Source organism: Gymnoscopelus braueri, assembly GCF_963280865.1.
Source record: "Gymnoscopelus braueri genome assembly, chromosome: 4".
In the NCBI taxonomy this organism is placed as follows: Eukaryota; Metazoa; Chordata; class Actinopteri; order Myctophiformes; family Myctophidae; genus Gymnoscopelus; species Gymnoscopelus braueri.
Genome location: NC_137605.1, coordinates 21,462,429 through 21,484,465, shown reverse-complemented (window position 1 = coordinate 21,484,465; position 22,037 = coordinate 21,462,429). Strand labels below are relative to the sequence as shown.

General features: G+C 43.1%; 1 protein-coding gene across 1 annotated transcript in view; it reads right to left on the bottom strand.

The window, feature by feature from the left end:
* Positions 1–17,722, bottom strand: part of steap4 (STEAP family member 4) — a gene marked incomplete at both ends in the record, with an annotated part of 60,862 nt that extends 43,140 nt beyond the window's left edge. Inside the window, one exon of the mRNA XM_080425816.1 lies at positions 17,432–17,722. Within this exon, the coding sequence (XP_080281942.1) occupies positions 17,432–17,722 (291 nt within the window). The remainder of the gene's footprint in view (positions 1–17,431) is intronic.
* Positions 17,723–22,037: the final 4,315 nt, after the last annotated feature.

The following is a 22,037-nucleotide window of genomic DNA, read 5'->3' as shown; positions in this document are numbered from 1 at the left end:
GAGAGTCAAGTGCACATTCCAAGAGTTGCTCTTTCTTTCTTTTCTTTTTTTCCCCTCCTTTTTTATTGTTTTGTAATGAACATCCCAGGCGTGTCTGTCTGTGAGAGCTAGACATGGAATATTTATAGAAAATATTTCTGGGAATACATGAGGGGGAGACACTGCTCTTTAACAAGCTGCTTTTGTTCAAAGACACGGTTTCTGTCCCGTTACTCACAGAGAACCGCCCCCGCCACCCACCAACCATCTCTCTCTTCCACAAACTCTCTCTCTCTCTCTCTCTCTCTCTCTCTCTCTCTCTCTCTCTCTCTCTCTCTCTCTCTCTCTCTCTCTCTCTCTCTCTCTCTCTCTCTCTCTCTCTCTCATATATCCCTGTCTAACATTAATCAGATTCTTGTGTCTGACATTGCAGAATGCCAGTCCTCCATCTCTCCTGGGTTACTGGTGATGCTCTGTCTGCCACAGGCCATTCCCTTCTCAGATGTAGCAGAACCAAGCACGTGCGCGGAAAAGTGTTCAGTCACCTCTCTGTCTCTCTCACGTGCCTCTCAGTGCCCTCTGACAGCTGACAGAGGGGTCACACGATGGTCGAGTGCTATAGATGCATGTGCTACAAATTGAGGTATCAGCACAGGCCGAATGTCATGCATTATAGATGCATGATCTGCACCACTGGCTGTTCCACTATGGGGCTAACAGAACTAATGCCCAACACGCACGCACGTAAGCACGCACACCCGTGCGTCTGTGGTTCTTGTCTCTCTCATCAGCCCTGAAGCAACAATTTAATCAGACAAACATGGGTAGAACTAGGCTATACGCTGCTTTACTGTTTCCATGACCAAAGAGGGAAGTTTAGTCACATTCCAAGAGAAACAGAAAAGTAAAAAAAAAAAAAAAGGTAGGGAACTCAAAAGTTCATCAAAAGAGAAAAGATGCAAGGCACTCTTCTTGACAAAACTGAAGAATTGTTCATTTCAAATGGTTAGCTATGGTTGGCTATATCAAATGGTAATGACTGCATTTATATTTGTCCACTTTATATTCAACCATTCAAACACAGCATTATCACACTGACAGCGGGGGAAACCATGTAAGGCACCAACATGCTCATCGGGAGAAGTTAGACAAAGGCAAATTTCCATGCATTGTATGTTCAATTTAATGGACAATAAAGTTTTCTTTATCTTTCTTCATACTTCCAAGAGTTGTTATTTCTTTTTTCCATTTTGTTTTTTGTCTTGGTAATGAACATCCCAGTCGTGTCTGTCTGGGAAAGCTAGTCATATAATATTTATGGAAAATATTTCTAGGAATACGTGAGGGAGAGGAGAGCTCAACATGCATATTAAAAAATGTTTTTCTGAGAGTAAATCCCCTTAAACCTGCATACTCTCGCACGCTTGTTTTCTGTTTTATTTATCAACATTTCGGTCAAACAAGCTGCTTTTTGTTTTGTAAGACCTGCATGTTGCACGAACTAAACCAGCATATCATCGCTGTGGAAACCTTGTATGTTCAAAACCATTACTTTTCAGGAAATGGAAAAAAATTATCCAATTGATCCAATGTAGTTATTCTTCTGATACTTGTCATTGATTCTGTCACGGTCCGCTCCTCGGGCCGTGGACTTTGACCTTATTATTTAGACCTTGAATGCCCTTTTATGGTGTAGGACTCTTTAGGGCTGTTTGTTAGGCCACTATTATGTTGTATCGTTCCAATTGTATTCTGTTTCTCTGTTGTTACCTTTTGCCCTGAATGTTGTGTATCTTATTTTGTAGTATTGTTTCCTGTCTGCCTTGTTTGCTGTTTCCTGTCTTGTCTCACCAGTCCTCTGATTAACTCTGTCTTGCACCTGTGTCCTTTTAGTCCTAGCCTTTCCCTGTGTTGATTGTCAGTTAGTTTCACCTGTGTCCAGTTAACCGTGTGTCTACACTATATATACTCCCCTGTTTTTTCAGTCCCTTATTCGTTTGTAAAAGTAAGTCACTGTGTTAGTTAGCTCCTTATGATTCAGCTTTCAGCTTAATAATATATTCCTAGTCTCCTCGTGTTTGTATGTTTATTCCTGATCCTCTGTTTTGGTTAATAAACCACCCTTTCAAAAATTTCAAAAATACCCGATCTACAAGCTTGTAGATCGGCTATGTGCTACTTTTGTGTGACACTGTATGACGAAGTATAGGTCAATAACATACGAAAATACATAAACAGTTGAAATATGGAGATACAAAGTTTCTGCCTGACAGCGACGTTATTTCTCTACTGTAAATCTTTCTCTTCCAACATTCAAGAAGTTGTATTTGTTACTGACTTATACAGGTAGGCTAAAGCAGCAAAATGTTGTTGGGACTTGGCCCGCAGATTGTGCTACATAATATAACGAAGAAAAAATTATAATTATTAAGCAATAAAATGTAAATAGAATGTCAATAATAAAAATATAATATATACAAATATACAGTTATAGGACCATACCCTAATACTTGTCTTAGACAGGCACAATAACTTATCATAATTAATAGCGTTTCCTTATGCAGTTTCTGATACATAACAGCAACAACATCAAAACAGCAATGTTCAGCCAAATGTGCAAAGCAACCATGTGCAGATGTACAAAGCAGCAGGATCAATCAAATGTCCAAGTTTCACGTCTATATTATACAGCATGAGCAGCATTTCTCAAACAAAGAACAAGTGGTCACGGATAGGGACTGTTTAACTGACACTTAATGGTTTCCTTTTTTGTTTTTGTTTGTCCACATTTACTGCTTTAACAGCGGCCGGGGGGGAAAAGACTTCTATGCAGTCGAGCCCTTGGCTGTTAGGCATCTCAGGTGTTTACCGTTTCGTATCATCACAAAAAGTCTGTTGCCAGGCTGATGTTTGTCCTTCATAATCCATTTTGCCCTGCCAAGCTTCGACCCACTGCTCATTTCAACCCACCCTTCACCGTCTACTTTGTCAAGTCTCGTCCTCTTGTCCCTTCATTCTCCTCCCTACCACAGTACCTCTCTCCCTCATCCCACAGTACTCTCTGTCTGACATACCTGTAGCAGAATGCCAGTGCATCATTCACATGGTAAAGTGTTCAGTCACCTATCTCTTTCAGGTGCCTTTTAGTGCCCTCAGACAGCTGACAAAAAGAAAAGAAGTTGGTCACAGTACGGCCCAACGCTGCATGCTGTGCATGTGGTTACAAAGTGAGGTATCAGCACATGCCGGATGTGTAGAAGATACATGATCTGCACTGCTGGCTGTTCCACTGCAAGACTAACAGAACTGTGCACAAGCAGACCCCCACACACACACACACACACACACACACACACACACACACACACACACACACACACACACACACACACACACACACACACACACACACACACACACACACACACACACACACACACAATGGCTGACAGCATTATCCGATGTGTGATTTTTGCCCATTCCTAGCTGCGACACCTGACAATTCACACTTGTTCTGCACACTATGCGTGTGTGTGTGTGTGTGCGTGTGTGTGTGCGTATGAAGGTCATTTACAAGGGTACTAGACTAATTATACATTTCTCTCCTCTAAGAGCCAATCAGAGATGACCCTGGCAGACCTCTGACAGGTCAAAGGTCAATGTCTCAGTATGGTCACACAGCAATTAACCTTCGCTCTCTCTCGCTCTCTCTCTCTCTCACACACACACACACACACACACACACACACACACACACACACACACACACACACACACACACACACACACACACAGACACACTATACAGATACAAAGTAAAGTGCCATCAATGCAAATTCATATTATGTCTCCCATCTGTTAAAAGGGGTCAGGTTGATGAAACTAGAACCTTTTATGCTGTTTTGTTAATCTGCACTGGACTGATTACCAGTACGTATGGAGCCCAACCAGAACTATGGTGCAACATTCTCTCTGTGGCATGCACGCACACGCACACGCACACGCACACGCACACGCACAAACACACACACACACACACACACACACACACACACACACACACACACACACACACACACACACAGCAAGTTGACTCCAAAATAAAAGTCTAAAGGTCCTTACACACCGGGGCGATTTTTTCGTGCGAATAATACGCTTTTTTTAAAAACCTTATAAAGTCAATGGAAGCGTACATGGCGCGAAAAAGCGGAAAAGCGAAGCGAAAAAGCGTCTTTTAATTATTCGGAACGAGTCCGAATTTTGCGTATATTCGCCACATTCGCCGGTGTGTAAGGACCTTAACAATGGCATGGTTTCCAATGTTTACCTAGTAAGTTACTAGGTGTGTGTGCAGTTTGTGAACGAAGCAGCACAAATTGCAATTCAGTGGTGAGTCGAGGGAATTATCTGAATGGCATCGTCCTGCAATGACAAACAGGCTGTGGTCATAATGACTAGCATGGTGACTAGGGCAGGAATTGCATAGCGGCCACGACGGCCATGACTGCTGTGCCCTGTTAGTTTAGCCATATTGATATGCCCCCTCTATGCCCTGTGGTCCCCATTGCCCCAGATGATTTCATTGTTTTCTCCTTTGCACTCTTTTCCTGTCAATATATTTTTTCATACACCGATGTCTTTGATTGAGATTCTGAAATCTTATTTGACAACATCAAGTGAAATGCTGCACACATAACGGAACGCAGATATGAAAATCAACCAGGAGACTTAATCAAACGCATCCTGTTGAATTCGTCCTGATGTGCGAATGCCGCAAAGCTGTGACTGAACTTTTGAGAAGAGAAGGTCAACTGCTCAGTTGAGGTGAGAAAACATGAGACAAATATCGCTACAATGTGTACTTATTTAAAGTGTTCATAATAATTATTAACCACACAAATATTACTACTTTCCCTGGTTCCTTGTCTCACTTCTCGAATAGTATAATAGTAAAATAGTATAGTAAAAATAAATCCCACGTTACAGTCGGTTCAAAAATAAAATCCAGGTCAATGTGGATTTTATTTTGAAGGTTATGACCCAAAGTGTCATTTGTTTTTGCAGTGTGACTCAACTGCTATTCGGGAATTGAGATAATCACCCAGGGAGAGACCATACACAGACATACACTGGACAGCAACAAAAAGAAGGCTTGTACAAGCCGTACACAGCCGCTGTATTGGTGTCTGTTGCATCATCGTGACGTCAGACCTGGGGGCGCCCTGACAACAGGCTATGATGCTCGTGCTCCATGTTGCGAGTGCCACACGTCCTCCTGTCTCTACCCCCTGTGTCTGCCCCCCCCCCCCGTATGGTCTAACTCTAACTCCATATCTATGTTGTCATTCCTGTGTTCACAGGCTGCACTGATCATCCCCTCCCCCTGCACAATCATCCAATTCTCCTCCCCATGCAGCATCAGACTTTTGACAAATAATGAAATAAATATGCGTTTGTACAAATATTTGTAATTTGTTAATACATTATCTTGGGAAATAAACAACTTTATTTATTCATTTCTCTGATTGTCATGGTCTGCTCCCAGCCGTTTTGGCCATGTTTTCCAGCCCATAGACGTTTTTTTTCCACCCTGCTCTCTCTCTCTGAGTTTTGCTCTACCGTCTCGTTCCTTTGGGCACATCCTTCCCATCTCACCTCAGATGGTCATGATGAGCGCTCGGGAGTGAGCTGTTAGGGGGTTCTCAGGGATGCTGACATGACACAGACATGGGCGGGCTGGGAGACTGTGACCTTGTGATCACAAGACGGCCTCTCTACCCACTGCGCAATGGCCGTTCCAGATGGATACAACCATAGACTGTAGCTCTGCAAAGTTTTGAAATCCTCTATAACGTTTATGTTCTCAATACATTAACATTACTGTTACAGAGGGCCATTCGATTGATTGTTTCAATTGAAAAATATTTGTTCAGGTTAAAACTTTAATCTAACCTAATAATGACCCTGACCCTAAAAATAACACTAACCTTTATATTAACCTGTTTCTAATCCTAAACCTGTCATCCTTTTCCAGATTTATACTCCTCTTTGCCCTTACAAGGACACACACACACACACACACACACACACACACACACACACACACACACACACACACACACACACACACACACACACACACACACCCACCCCCACCCCCACCCCCACACACACACACACACACACACACACACACACACACACACACACACACAGAGTGGCTGACTGCATCATCTGATGTGTGATTTTCGCCCCTTCCTGCCGACACCTGCCATTTCAGCTTTGCATGCTTTGCATTTTAACCCAGCTTCGGAGGAAGGACACCTCACAACACACACACGCACACGCACGCACACACACACACACACACACACACACACACACACACACACACACACACACACACACACACACACACACACACACACACACACACACACACACACACACACACACACACACACACACACACACACACACACACACACACACACACACACTCACACACTATTCTCATGAGGATCTTAAAGTTGCATGGAAGGGCATAGCATGACATTTCAGAAAGAAAAGGAACAAATAACTGAGTGATCATCATCATGACCTGTAACACAACGGCATGGTGGACAATTATTCATTTAATTTAGAGTTAGAGTTACATTGATCCACATAAAATCCTTTCCTTTTTGTAGAAGTAGATTCCAAATAACATAAATGACAGAGCAACATGATAGGCTACCTGCTAATGCAGATATTTATTTGCCTGACTTCACAGAGTGCATAAATTAATTTAAAAAATGGTTGAGCATACAGTATGGCTGGAATGGTTGACCTTTAATGTAAACATAAACATTTAAATCAAAATCAAATCAAAGCATCCATAACAAAAATTCTTAAAACCGTTTAACCCGGTTCTCAGGTTAACATCACATTGATATATTGCTAAATAAAACCATGAGACATCGACTAGACTCCGACTTGTTCATTATCCATTCAGTGAACTAATGCATGCATCTGATAAAAAGTTTAAAACATCTACAGTATGTGTGATAAGCTCAAAGGTAGGATAGATGATAACTTAGATCAAAATTCTTTATTTTCAAGTGTAACACCCAGAATTCAAACCTGGGTCTCCCGTGTGGGAAACCATCATAACCACTCTCCTGGCAAGGGAATTCCCCCTTGCCAGAGGAGATATTAGGCTTTTGGTCATCAGGCAGAGGAGCTGAGCCACTGTACGGCTACACAAGTACCAACACAATGCTTGGCATTCTTCAGTTGCAACCGTGCAGTAGTCAGCCACAAGGGAACAAGACTTGTCATGACATGGGCTCTGTCTCTCTCTGTGTGTGGGGATGGGTGATTTATTCTGTGCGCTTCGATTAGCTCAATGCACAACACAGGTGTGTAGTCAAGCTAGATAAATTAGTTTGACTCGGGCACCCTACAGTACGCTTACGCTATCAAACCATGAAATTATTAAATGTGTCAGGTGCACCACAGAGAAAACACTTCCCAATGGGAATGCACACTTTTCACAGCAGACATTGTGACAGGTAATAATTGTAATTGTGGGTGTGTTTCATTTAGGTGTTTCTGTATGTCAGCATGGCGTTAACTGTACAGGAGCTGTCCATGCTGGCACACATTAACACCTAAATGAAAACACTATATATATATATATATATATATATATATATATATATATATATATATATATATATATATATATATACATATACATATAGCACCTGAGGAAGCGGAAGCGAAACGCGTTGTGCATCAAATAAAAAAGCTAAATCAGTCCTGAGGAGTGTGCGGTCCCTTCTTTTAGCTTTATATATATATATATATATATATATAGAGCCTACTTTATATTCCTATTGTATCCCTATTATAATTGCTATTGCACCTTTCTATCTTGTTATTCACTGTTAGGGAAGCTAGAAGTACAAGAATTGCACTGCCTATAATGCTGCTACCAGCTGTATTACATGTGTATGTGACACGTTGACAACAGACACCCATGAACCCTTGAACCAAACAGAAACCCTTGCAACCCTTTGCAACAGCAGCATAAAGAGGCAGTGTGGAGCAAAGTGATTGAGGATCAGAGAGGAGAGAAGCCATGCCAAGACAGAAGCAGAAACAGGGAGATGATGAAGGGAGAGGCGGCGATTGAGTCAGTGGGCCAATGTCGGCATGACGAATCCCTGACATCTTCAGTAGGCCCTCAGGCCCACATATATTGTTCTTACCGCATGCAGCCACTATAAGAGCTTGATTGAACACATTATGGTATACCAGGGCAACTCAGTGGAAACACATGCAAGGTTCAACAAAGCTGGCTTGTATATTCACCAACGACAGACAGAGCGTTCTGTTTTTGTTGTATGTAATTCCTTGAAAAAGTATGCAAATTACTTTTGAGATGATCTGAACAAAGGGTTCAGTTGTTTTTATAGGGGAAATAGTGTCACGATTTTCAAAAACTGGAGGATCCAAAAGCAGAACACAACAAAGTCAAAGTCCAAGGGTGTTTATTGAAACAAAGGGTGGAATAGGGGTGTCGGCTAGGAGCGGACGAGGTGAGCAAGCCGAGGCTGGTGGCAGGCAGGCAATGCAGGGAGGCAGGCAGGCAATGGAGCAGGTTAGTATGGTCACTGAGGAAGAGGAGAAAAGCAAGAGTCAAGAGGAGCAAAAACAACGTTTCAAAAACACTAACATATGGATTTGCTAAGAGTGTATACACTAGAGGTTTACTGGCAAGAAGCGTTACCACACACGGGAGGTTGTGAAACGATCTGGCATCGAGAGGAAAGAAGACCAAATATTTATAGACTGGAGGTTATGAGCTGATGGCAGGCAGGTGAGGGAGATGAGGGAACTGAAAACAGGTGTGCCAAGCTGGGACCTGGTGTCAAGCCTACGGCCAAAACACACGCCCACTCACACACACAAAGACAAACACATATGGGGTGCGTTTGGAAAATTGCGCACCGGAGCGCACTCACCTATTAGTTTGTATTGGCCAGTGCGAAAATTAAAATGAGAGTAATCTCTAAAGGCAAACTGAAACAAAAAGGTGCGGGGAAAAAAACATATTTCTCCACTTTAAAAAAATATGATTTACCGAATGGGTTTCCAGATTGGAATGAGGGAAAGAGACAAAAAACTGAGAGACTATCTAAAAATACCAATTTATTGCCGTTTCGATTTAGGACAACAGGGGCTTTCATTCCCAGGTCATAGAGAAAAGTACGTATAGTATGAACGAGGGCAACTTGCCAAATACGGCCCCATCATGGCCAACCATCTGAGCCGCACAGACGGCTCCAAATTTATGTCTCACCATTCACAAAATTTAATTATTACATCCCTTGCTCACAATACGCTGCAGATGATTATCAGCGAGATTAAAGATGCAATCTTCTATTCAGTGATCTCGGATTCCACAATTGATATCGTAAAATTGGTGAGAGTATTGAACGATTCATCAAATTCACCGGCCCCGTTGTCCTCTCTGCTTGACTGACTGCTGAGCACAGCAGAGGTGTGAGCTGAAGTCTGGGGCTGCACAATTAAATTCATCCAAACTGAGCAAATCACAAAACTCACTAACGACTATATCCACAATTATGAATACATGGATGTCTGTCATCTTATAGAGTACGTTCTTTCGCCAGAAATGAGTGTGTTCCATAGACTTTAAAATAAGTTTGTTTGTGACAATACAAACCGATGATAATAATTGTTTTTGGATCAATTGCTTGCAATTATGAGCTTGTAAATAATTTTTCCAGTTTGCACATATCTATTTTTAGGGGAAATGCAAGTTAAATACTCACACTGTAGAGCCCTGTCGCTCTGCGATTTACTAGTATACAAAATACAAAAACAATAATAATAATATTGTTATATTATTGGTTATTATTAAGAAAATAGTGTAAAGAAAACGAAAAACAAATGACGTAACGTAACTTGCGTTGCGTTGCGTTGCGTTGCGTTGCGTTGCGTTGCGTTGCGTTGCGCTGCGCTGCGTTGCGCTGCGTTGCGTTGCGTTGCGTTGCGTTGAGTTGAGTTGCGTACGATAGCAACATAACAATGTATGCAGACTTGCTGCATTGCACAAAACAAAACATCTTAACTCTTTGACTGCGGACGACGCGATAACGCGTCAAGTGCTACTTTGTCCAGTTGGCCGTCGACGCGCTCGACGCGCTGGACGCGCGTTCATTGTTTAATCTCTGATTGCGCTATGCTGCTTAATATTCAATGTTATTCTCGAGTTCCACTTACTTCACGGACATATGCATCCGGTTTCATGGCCTGGATTCCGTTTCCGGTTTTTGATTTTTTTCCCCAGTCATTTTCGTCCAAAATAGGTAAATAAACGGGTTTTCACACGGTATAACGGACAAACGGACAGCTTCTCTTCTATAATCTATGGTCTGGGTGACGATCAGTCATCGCCGTCGTGTATCACAACGTAATTTTCGCTGATCAAAACAATCTGGGTGACGTCACATCCGTTTTCATGTTTTTCCTTGTCTAATCTATCAAGTAGGGTGAGAGAGACCCAACGACATGATCAAGCTGTCATGTGCTGCTCTCTAGTGGCGGATTTGTGCTGGGTCTTTACATTATGTGTCCTTAAATTATTTTCATGAGAAAAATTCAAAATATAAAAATAAAAAAACACGAAAATTGCTGGCACTGGGGGAGTACTTTATGAAAATACTCTGGCAGTCAAAGAGTTAACAAAATCAGGCAATGTTTCAGAAGATAAGATTAATGTGTAATCTGCACATGTTCTTGGTCATCGAGAACAAGACGGGGACAAAAGTGGGAAGGTGGGAACAAGGGATATGGATAGAGGAGCCAGAGAGAGAGAGAGTGAGAGACTAATCCCTATAAGTGTGTCCAGGTCACGTAGGCAGTCAGGTAACCGTGGCGATTGGATTAGTGAGCCAATAGAATGTCTTTGTGTCAGCAGAGCACTGTAATTGGTCGGTGACTTCATGAAATGCAGACTGACATTAAGTGTCATTCACACCCCATAATGTGTGTGTGTGTGTGTGTGTGTGTGTGTGTGTGTGTGTGTGTGTGTGTGTGTGTGTGTGTGTGTGTGTGTGTGTGTGTGTGTGAGTGAGTGTGCATTGCGTGCACGTTGCGTGCATGTGTGTCTAAGTCGGGGGGGGGTGCATGATGTGTGTAAGGCTTTGTATATGAGAGCTAATCTTCCAGAGAGCACTCAATTTCTTGTTAATAAACTGTAATTCACAATCCTGGTACCATGCCACAGGTCACACTTGCATTTTTCTCTCCGATTAGGTCTCGCAGGCCATAATCTGGAATGACATGTTGTGACTTATTGTTGGCACTTGACACCATTGCTTCCCCAAGTGCACACACACAACTGTACATGGACGGACGGACGGACGGACGGACGACTATGGTAACTGGATGCGTTTTCGAAGTTGATATTCAAACACAACTTCAGAATTCAGATAATCATTGCACAGCCACAGGCACACAGAGCTGAAGATGAGCGTATCTGGTTTGAACCACTTAAACCCTATACTTCACCGACCTGGCCCCCTCCTTTTTTCCTTCACCTCCAACTTCACGTTAATTCCCTTTCCCTATTTGGTTTATGATGCTAGCGTTTGACATCACACCAGCTACAATTATTCAGTAGTTGATACATTTGATCAACTACAATGCAACTTTCATGAGCTGGCATTTCTTAGATTTACACAGAAAAGGTGCCCAGTGTAGCTTTGTGTTTTTCAACGCAAATGACTCTCGAGACACAGCTTATCATATCTACCCTTTGCAGGGATAACAATCTCATCACAAAGAGGCTTGATACATTATCTATTTAATTTAGAACGACTAATCGGATGTTTGCTTGCAATGCGCAGAATATCTAAAGCTTGAAAAAAGTGTATTGGGGACATGTACAGCCTATACGAAATACGAAAACATTTGCATTCTTTCAGTATTACAGCTTATGGTATTGCATGCTAATGGTTTGTGTTGTGGTGGACCTGATGTGTGGTTATACAGTATAGTGCAGGGTATGTATTGTACTGCGTGTTATGGTGTGTGGCTGTGGATGATGCTGTGCTTGTGTTTTCATTCTGAGCGCAATTTCTACCCAACTGCAGGGGACGCAGGCTAAAGACTGCCAGCAAACGTTAGCATTCACGGCGGCTGAATGTGGCGTTTTGTATGCCAGATTGTTATGTTTGTGAAAACGTGAAGGAGTCTGCACTTATCTTTGATCGTGTTTGTGTGTGTGTGTGTGTGTGTGTGTGTGTGTGTGTGTGTGTGTGTGTGTGTGTGTGTGTGTGTGTGTGTGTGTGTGTGTGTGTGTGTGTGTGTGTGTGCGTGTGTGTGTGAATGCATAGAGGAATGTGTGAAAGCTGTCATAGAACATCAGGCTCCTAAAATAGACTGTAATTCCCCCTGGGAGACAGAGAGAGAGAGAGAGAGAGAGAGGGAGAGAGGGGGGAGGTTAAGAGAGTATTCACATTTGTGAGACAAAAAGCCTAGATTCTAGGACAGTGACAATGATTAATTATAGATTAGAGATTACAGGAAAACATATGCACAGATGCACACGTACACACATGTGTGTATCCACATTTATGCATAATGCATATACGTGTACAGGAACAAGACACAAATAGGAGCAGACACACACACACACACACACGCACACGCACACGCACACGCACACGCACACGCACACACACACACACACGCAGATGAACACTACCGTACACACACTGGTCAATTCCCTATAGAGTCCGCATGACCAGGAGCACAGCCAGGATTTTAGAGGTCGTGAGTCCCCAGGTCAAATGATGACATAGTGTAAATGGTTGTGACCAAGTCATTATCATGCAAGCGATACAATAAGTAAGTCTCAAGTCTTAACCTGCAACCATCAAGTAAGTCCCATGTCAGGAAGGGCAAGAGACTAGCATCCACCTAGCAAACCTCTCTGGGTTTGCAGATAGTGAATGAAGTTCTGACATCTTTGTCAAAAATAATTTTGCAGACAGCTCAGCAGATATTTCAACAAAAATCTATAATACAAAAATCTATAATACAAATAGGAAGCCTATCAATATTCCCAGATATGCCTGTGACAGCAAATGGAGGGTAATGACCAGAAACGACTACAGCACCTGATATGTTATTGTGAGTAGTGACTTTTTACACTGGTGTCCTGGTACTATCAACGGTTTGTTGCATAGTGTAGTACCACTGCAGTCCCCACCCCTGCTTAGGGTTGATGTGGGAATGGGCTGTGTAGTGACATGGCTGACCTTGGCCTGAGCAAAGATGACTTTGATTGATTGAGTAGAGTATATTTGCTGATAGCACAGAAAATATCACATTAGCACTTCACTACATACAGTCATATTTGAATCATCACAGAGGATAAAAAAAACAGTCTGTATTTCACCACAATGTCAACGTAAAGTCCATCACAATCCTTCACATTGACAAATGTCACGGTGAAACACTAACAGATATTGATGACACCTTTCCTTTTACTTTCAGGTCATAAAACAAAACAGTTGACACGTTCTGCCTTCCACATGATGCAGGGATACTGAACAACATCAATAAGAAAAAATTGGAAAACAGCTGCCAGCTTGATAATGAGGCAAAGGGGCCTTGTGGAATCAATCAAAGTTAAGATTCTTGAGCTAATTCAGCATAAAAGCGAAATCCTCTGCAACCCTAACCAGGGTTTCATGCTGTGCGGGTCATTTGAGGATCTGAAGTTTTTTTCATTTTCCAGCTTAGAGTCAGATCTCAACAGTCTTTCGCCATCCCTGTTATCCATCTTTTCAACCATCACCAATCATTCACGTCCTTCCACTTGTGCTGCGGCTGCTAAAGCTGTGAGAGAAAGAGAACCTGCCAGCTTTTGCTTATTATCTACACAGGATGGTGAGGCAAAGGCCGTCTTTCAAAAGCTGAGAAAGATGGCCATCACGCACGCACACACACACACACACACACACACACACACACACACACACACACACACACACACACACACACACACACACACACACACACACACACACACACACACACACACACACATGAGAAAGAGAGAAATGCTTCAAATTAAACATCAAACTACCCATTTATGTTTCACAGGTGCAACAATGCAAAAGAGGGGCCAAGTGCTGCCTACAATGCCTATGAATAATGTGTGCATAAAGACACAGCCTGTTCCTGCCAGCTGCAATGGGACACTTTGGGTTGCAGGTAAAATAAATCTAAAAATAATTTTAGATGAAATTGACTCAAAAGTCAAAGAAGTAAAAATCAAACATTACAATAGTTTTAAAAAGTTTTTACAAAAACTTTATGATCCTTGCTGTGAGATGTTGACCAGTTTTGTTTAGTTACATTACTTTGTTGTCATTGTGGATAGTGTCTATTTGATTCTGATTTTAATTTTGATTAATGTATCGTTTAGTTGTCTTGTTGACTTTGTACTGTCAGTCTATCATAAGGATAATAATAAGGATAAGGATAATTGTGATTGGCTTTGAAAGAGCTAAATAAAACATTCAAAAGAAAAAGGTGTTTCAAAATACATTTGACTTTTTGTGATGCCTAATAATACTCTGCTTATGTTAAAACAAATCCCAGATGATTTAATTCCAGAGGACATCATGTGCTGGATGACAGAGGTGAAGAGGAGCTGGCTACATGAAACCGTATCACAAATTCTGGACAGATATGTCATGTTCGATGATGTCCCAAAAGCTGCAAGTGGTGGCAGGAGAACTTCTAGTTCTAGTTTGTGAGAAGTGTGTGCATGCATGCTTGCATGTGCTTGTCAGTCACACACTGGCACGCACACACACACACACACACACACACACACACACACACACACACTCACACACGCACACGCACACGCACACGCACACGTACACGCACACACACACACACACACACACACACACACACACACACACACACACACACACACACACACACACACACGTGCGCACACACACAGTATCACATATGCACATCATGCTGAGTGAAGGCTTGACATGACTGTGAATCTCACTTTAAAGCCGTTAGATTTGGTCATTGTCGCTACCTGTCATTATCTAATTCCTACGAGTAACATTAGCACCTCGTTGAGACGTTGATTAGACTGGAAGTTATTACACAGCTCTCCCTCTCTCTCTTTTAAATTATGGTAATTGAAATGCAGGACATTGTTCTGTTCATGTGGGAAGCGAGACAAACGGTCCATTTTCAGGACTGCCCCGCAAAATGTGGGACAGATGGTTTGTTGGCTCTGATCCGATAGTGCTTCCTCATTGGCCTACAGTACCTACTCTTTCTCTCTCATCTTCATCACCTCCATGCATTCTTAGTTTCCTCTACCCCCAAACTGGTGAGCTGTTTGTTTTTTCTCTCTGTCCCAGAAAGTAAACTGCTAAATTCAACAATGAGCAGCCTTTTCTTTTTCTTTTTTTGCAGCTAGTTAATAATAAAATAATTTGTCACTTGTGTGACAAATTACACATGCAGCTCACCACAAAATGTGGCAAATTTTGTATTAAGTATAGTAATAAGCATACATGAGGTAGCTTAGGTCTCAATCGTACTCCTCATAAAAAATGTCATGCAAAAATGGTGTATAAGAGAAACCTGCACTGGCTTTTTGCGTTCATCCGACAACTCATGGGGCTCCCGAACAAATCACAGTGGGTAAGCCACTTTAACCCTGACGGCCCTATTTTGGACATTGCATTAGAGGTGAAAGTTTTGAAAAATACAGCTTATGTCCATCCATGCTACGCTACAGTACATTGCCAAACAATTATGGCAGAGGGACAAGCGAATTGCAGATACCCTCAGCATTTAATCCATCCTAATTATTAGGAGCAGTGGCCAGCAACTCCACAGTGCCTGGGCGGCAGTTAGGGCGGATTCAGACTATGGTCCCGGGTGCGCACCCCGGACCACATGGCAGATGTTGTGATAGTGTGAATGTAGTACCGTACCCGGGACCGCCTCCCGAGGTAGTCTTTTGATGCGTTGATGCGTCCTCGGGTACGGTACGCTGCAATGTGAATCCATCCGTACCGACAGGAGGAAGTGGACTGCTAATCATTTATCATTTATATATTTTTATAATGACGCATTATTTTAGCTGGGTTATACCTTCTCATAGTTCTACTTGAATGTTGACAAGAAATAATAATCCCGCTAGTGTTTGAGTAGCGCGAGCCGTGAAAAATAATAAACAAAAAACACATGTGTAGCGAACGTATATATAAGGATAAATATACCAAGGATTAGTCAGTGACGTCACTGCTAAAATACCAAGGATGCATCAGTGACGTGACTATCATATTGATAATAACAGAGACGCGAGAGACGACGATGAGGTTTGAAAGACCAATGCACACACTGCTTTGGTTGTGTATTGTTGTTCTGTTATTATTATAACTCAAGACAACGTCAGGAACACAGTCAAACTTTATTATTCACTTTAAACTCTGACAAGTGACTCTTCTTCTGTGAATGACATTCTCTATCTCCCAAAGCCCCATAGTCAACAGCGCCCCCATGAGGCACATATTTACCATTACTGTTGAATGACGTGTACTCGAGTACGGAAGCATTTTGGCCAATGTAAATGCTGGCCAGCTGGGAGAGGCCAATCGTACTTGGGAACGGTTCGAATCAATCGGACCCAGTCTGAATCCGCCCTAGTTAGGCATTCAGTGTCTTGCTTAAGGTCACGTAGATGTAATACCTGGAGGAGCAGGGATTTAACCAGGAAACTTCAGAAGTTCCAATTTCCAAGACACTGTCGCAGTCAGTTGTACTAATTATAACTAAAATCTGTCAGTTATATAGCCTAATACACACGAATTAAACTAGTCAATTGTATACTGTGTAACTACAATGATATTTGTTATTTACAGTATAGAAAGACAACTAGTCAATTATATACCATACATAGTAGCACAAAGTAGAATCTGTCCTCTCTGGTAGTGGATACATGATTCAATTAAAGTCTCCATTTTAATTATGGCATGGTGAAGAGAAGAGGGACCTTCTGTGAATCACCCACTTGCACTTCAGCACTATCTCTCCATCTTTTTAATTATCTTGACTCCTGTATAAGTAGCATGGAGAGAGAGAGAGACGGAGAGGCGGAGAGACGGAGAGACGAGAGAGACAGACAGACAGACAGACAGACAGACAGACAGACAGACAGACAGACAGACAGACAGAGATAAAAATTGAGAAAGAGAGACACACGCGCACACACGCGTGTGCATGTGCACACGTATGCATGCATGCTTGTTTACTTGCGTAAGATAGTCCATCGTGACCGATCATGACTTCTGGACAGGGCAAGTGAAAACCTGACCCGATAGGGCAGGTGCAGACTTGGCCAACTTCCTTCTCTGACTTCTTGCCAGGCGATGTTTCCTTCTTTCCTCCTCTGCCAGTTGGACTCCTTGTTGGCAGAGTCCATACAGAGCCCACACCAGGAGGCGCGATCTACAGCGGCATCCTCAAGGGAAGGGGGCTTGATTCCACACTCCTTTAGGGTGGTCTTCAGTTGGTCCTTTGGCCTCTTTTTCTGTCCTCCTGCAGAGCGTTGGCCTAGGTGGAGTTGGCCATATAGGGTCATGCGAGACAGGCGACTGGCTGGCATCCTTATAGCATGACCCAGCCATCGTAGTTGGTGGTGCATAATGGTAGCCTCTATGCTCCTGCAGCTGGTTCTCTGGAGGACTTCAGTGTGCGGTCTTCACAATTGTATGTGAAACGCCTCAAGCATATTTAGATGGCGGGGATAGATGGTCCATGTTTCACAGCACTACAGAAGAGTGGAAATGCATATGGCTCTGTATACTGCAATTTTTGTGTAGGTGGAGATTGCTGATGCACAAGACCCTTTTCCTCAGCCGTCCAAAGGAGGATGAGGCCTGCTTGATCCTGTTTTGGATGTCCTTGTCAATACTACAGTCTTCTGAGAGGATGCTTTCAAGGTATTTGAAATGGGGAACGATGGTAAGTGGGGAATCAGCAACGGAGAAGTTTGGTGGTGTCTGTGGTGGTTCTGAAGACCACTGGCAGAGGACTTAGGTTTTTGAGGTGTTGACAGGCAGTCCCATTCTGCTGTAGGCTCTCGCAGCAGCTGCAAGAGTGGCCTGCAGTGCCTCTGGTGTGTGGGCCACAATGACACAATCATCAGCATACTGGAGCTCCAGTGTGCGTACAGTCTGGAGCTTTGTTGTGGCTTGGAGCCTCCTGATGTTGAAGAGGTTCCCATCCAGCCTGTAGTCCAGGGTCACCCTCACCCACTCTCCTTCTCTATTTCCTTGTGTAAGAGTGTTGTTACACATAGGCAAAAGAAGTTAGAGAGGACCGGTGCAAGAACATCCTTGTCTCACACCTGTGCCTACTCCAAAGGAGGCAGATTCTAGTCCACCAATTGTCACCTTGGCCCTCATCCCATCATGGAACTGCGGTAGACTGTTGACAAACTTCACCGGGCAGCCATAGTGCAGAAGTACTCTCCAACGGAGGTCACGTGTACAGTGTCAAATACCTTGGAGAGATCCACAAAGGCCATGAACAGGTCTTGCTTTTTTTCATGGCATTTTTCCTGCAGCTGCCGTGAGGTGAAGATCATGTCCACTGGACTTCTGTTTTTCCGGAAACCGCACTGAGATTGTGGCAACAGGTCTTCGGTGATGGAATTGATCCTGTGAAGCCTGTGAAGCATGATGAAGGACATTACCAGCAACAGAGAGGAGTGCTATACCCCGGCTGTTTCCACAGATGGATATATCCTCCTTGTTTTTAAAGATGGTGACAATATTTGCATCCTTCCATTGTTGGGGGATGCATTATTTCCACCATACAAGGGAGAAGGTAGATGAAATCGTGGATTACTCTGATGCAGAGCTAGCCCCCCTTCGTCAGGATCTCAGCAGGGATGGAGTCAGGTCCTGGGGATTTGTTGGGTGGGGATGGTGAGTAGGGTTGGGAGCTCCTCCAAAACTGAGAGATCAACTGAGGCTGGCTGGTTTAAGAGAGCCTCAAATTACTCCCCTCATCTCTGGACAACCAAGGCTTCGTCCTTAATGAGGGAGGATTCATCTGCAGTTCTAAGGGGGCAGATAGCATGGGTTCTTGGACCATGGGTGGTCTTTATTGCATCATACAAATTGTGCATGTCATATCTGTCTGCGTATGATTGTATTTTCTGTGCCTTGAATATCCACCAGTGGTTTTGAAGTTGCCTCAGAGTACGCTGGACCTCTCTCCTTTGGTCTTGCCATAGCCCTGAAACATGACTGTCATACCATGACAGTCATGGTGCCGAGTCCCCCTGGTTTATAGCGGTGTTCGATCTTTTTTACATTGCCAACTCTCACATGTACATAAACGTTCAGATTTCAAATATAAAGTGCTTACCCCCGAGCCAGGCGATCCGGACCGCGATAAGTACCCGTATCTCCCGTATTGTTCAATAAAAAGCATTTCAATCCCATCGGCGGCCATTCTTCTTTTCTTTTTATTTTTTTGTAATGTATCAGAGTGCAATACACCTCCCAACCATTAGTGTCGCATGGTTGAAAGTATCGGAGAAAATTTGGAGAAAATGGCCGGCGATCGGATTAAAATGCTTTTTATTGAACAATACGGGAGATACGGGTACTTATCGCGGTCCGGGTCGCCTTGTAACATCCGTGGCTAGGGAGTAAGCACTTTATATTTGAAATCTGAACGTTTATGTACATGTGAGAGTTGGCAATGTAAAAAAATTCGAACACCGCTATAAACCAGGGGGACTCGGCACCATGACGCTTGTATACAAGCGTCATGTGAACCATGGCTAGTCTGGCCATTGATTTTTCAGGGCTGTATAGAAGATGGGTTATTGAGCAAGGCTTTGTGGGCTTTGTGCATGTTATTGAGGAGAGTGGTGATGTGCGTGATATTCTTTCACGCAAGCACGTGCGCGCGCGCGCACACACACACACACACACACACACACACACACACACACACACACACACACACAGTAGGATGGATTGTCTGCATCCTGCTGTCACACTCTGTGTGCCTCTAATACTCAAGCAAATTCAAGGAACAAATGCCATGCACCAACATAATTTACACCATAGCCTGTTGAATTATAGCAACCCATATTCAAATGGAATGTAACATGGAATCTTAGAGCAAACAGCGACATTATCCCCACCCACACAATTAAATCGGAGGGAGGCCGTGTTTCACTCTCTATTGTGCGTGCGTGCGTGTGTGTCTCATTTTGGCGGCAGGAGGTGCAGTGGCCAGGAGTGTGTGTGTTTTTTTAGCCAGGTGAGTCATTTTCTCTTATGCAAAAGTACGAAAATTGCACAATATGACGTGTCTTCGTGCTGCACTGGTGTGTACTGAGGTATCTGTGACACGTACAGACTGTTGGAATTGCTGCTACAGAGATGTGTGACCTTCTGTGATAGCCCGGAAAATGCAGACTTTGTCACGTGTGATGTCACATCCTCGCATCAGCAGAAGGGTTAGAGAATAGAGTTGCATGGCAACGATTGAGTTGTCTTTGATGTCAGACCAACCTATATTAGGTTTTGCCGGGGGTTAGAGACAGAGATAGAGATAGAATGAGAGACAGAAAGAAGAGAGAGTTACGAGAGAGAGAGTAAAGAGAGGTAAGCGAGAGAGAAACAGTGCGATTCTCGCGCTGTTTAATGGAATTCCAACCCATAACACACTGGATGACAGACATAGAATCTTTAAATAGCCGTAACTAGTGATTCAGGGGCTGGAGTCAGGCAAAAGCGACAACTAAACTAGATAATAAATGAAGAGAAATTTACTTCATGCTGTGAGCTTGTAGATCGGCTATTTTCGAATAGCTTAAGTATAAAATAGGGCTTAAGTGTTTAATGATCAATAATTATAGTCCAATAGTATCATTCTGAAATGGGAATTCTGCAGTATGTTTTTAACTTTTACTACTTAAATTATATTCTTATTCAACATTTCTAATTATTTTTACTTTGATGTAAATGAAGGATTGTGAATGAAGGACTTTTACTAGTAACAAAGTATTTTTACACTTTGCCACTTGCTACTTTTGTTACTTTTACTTAAGTCCAAAAACTGAGTACTACTTCCTCTACTGTTAATTAGAAACAATCTGAGTGTCAAGTATCTTTAACTGAAGGGAAAGGTTAGTCATGTTCAAGGCTATAATCTGGGGTTTATTTGAATGGATAAAAGGTTATTTTAACCAATCTGCATCAACACATTCCACAGATAGGCGTCAGTTATTGCCGCTCTGTCATTTTCACTCACTAATGTGTCACTATAGGACTACAAAAACGAAAAGGCACACAATTGGAGCTTCAAATACTATTCCAATCAAGGGCCAGCTGCCTCGGTGGCTTACCTGTAGCAGTGCTTGGCTAGTAACAGCAACCCACCGTCCATGGGTTCAACTTTTTTCAACGAACAGACAGAGCAACTAGTCATTCACTAGGCGAAGAAACACACCTTTATGGAAAGTTTAAAGTTTTATTGAATGAATAAAATGTAATGGAGCGAGGGGAAGAGGGTTCCGGGGAGGGTCGCCGACCCTGGAGTCTTTGGGGAGGAGGTCGTTAGCGTAGTCAGCAACAGTACACGTGGACGGCCGATGGCGTAGTCAGCACGGCACTCATGGACCGATACCCCCAGCAGGAACCTGAGAAGTGGGAGAGAGAGAAGGAGGGAGAGAGACGGGGAGGGACATAGAAGGAGAAAAGGGAGTGGTGGAAAGCACAACCTGTGGAGGTGAAAAAGGGGTGGTGGAGGGATGCTGAAAACGTTATGAGCTTGAGTACGGATGTACGAAAGCGAATAAGGGGCTTCTGGGTAGTTCTGACAAGTATAAATAGCGCCAGGTAGATTGGTGAGTGGGCGGAGTAAGTTGTGTTTCTCCGCCTCCTGAACAT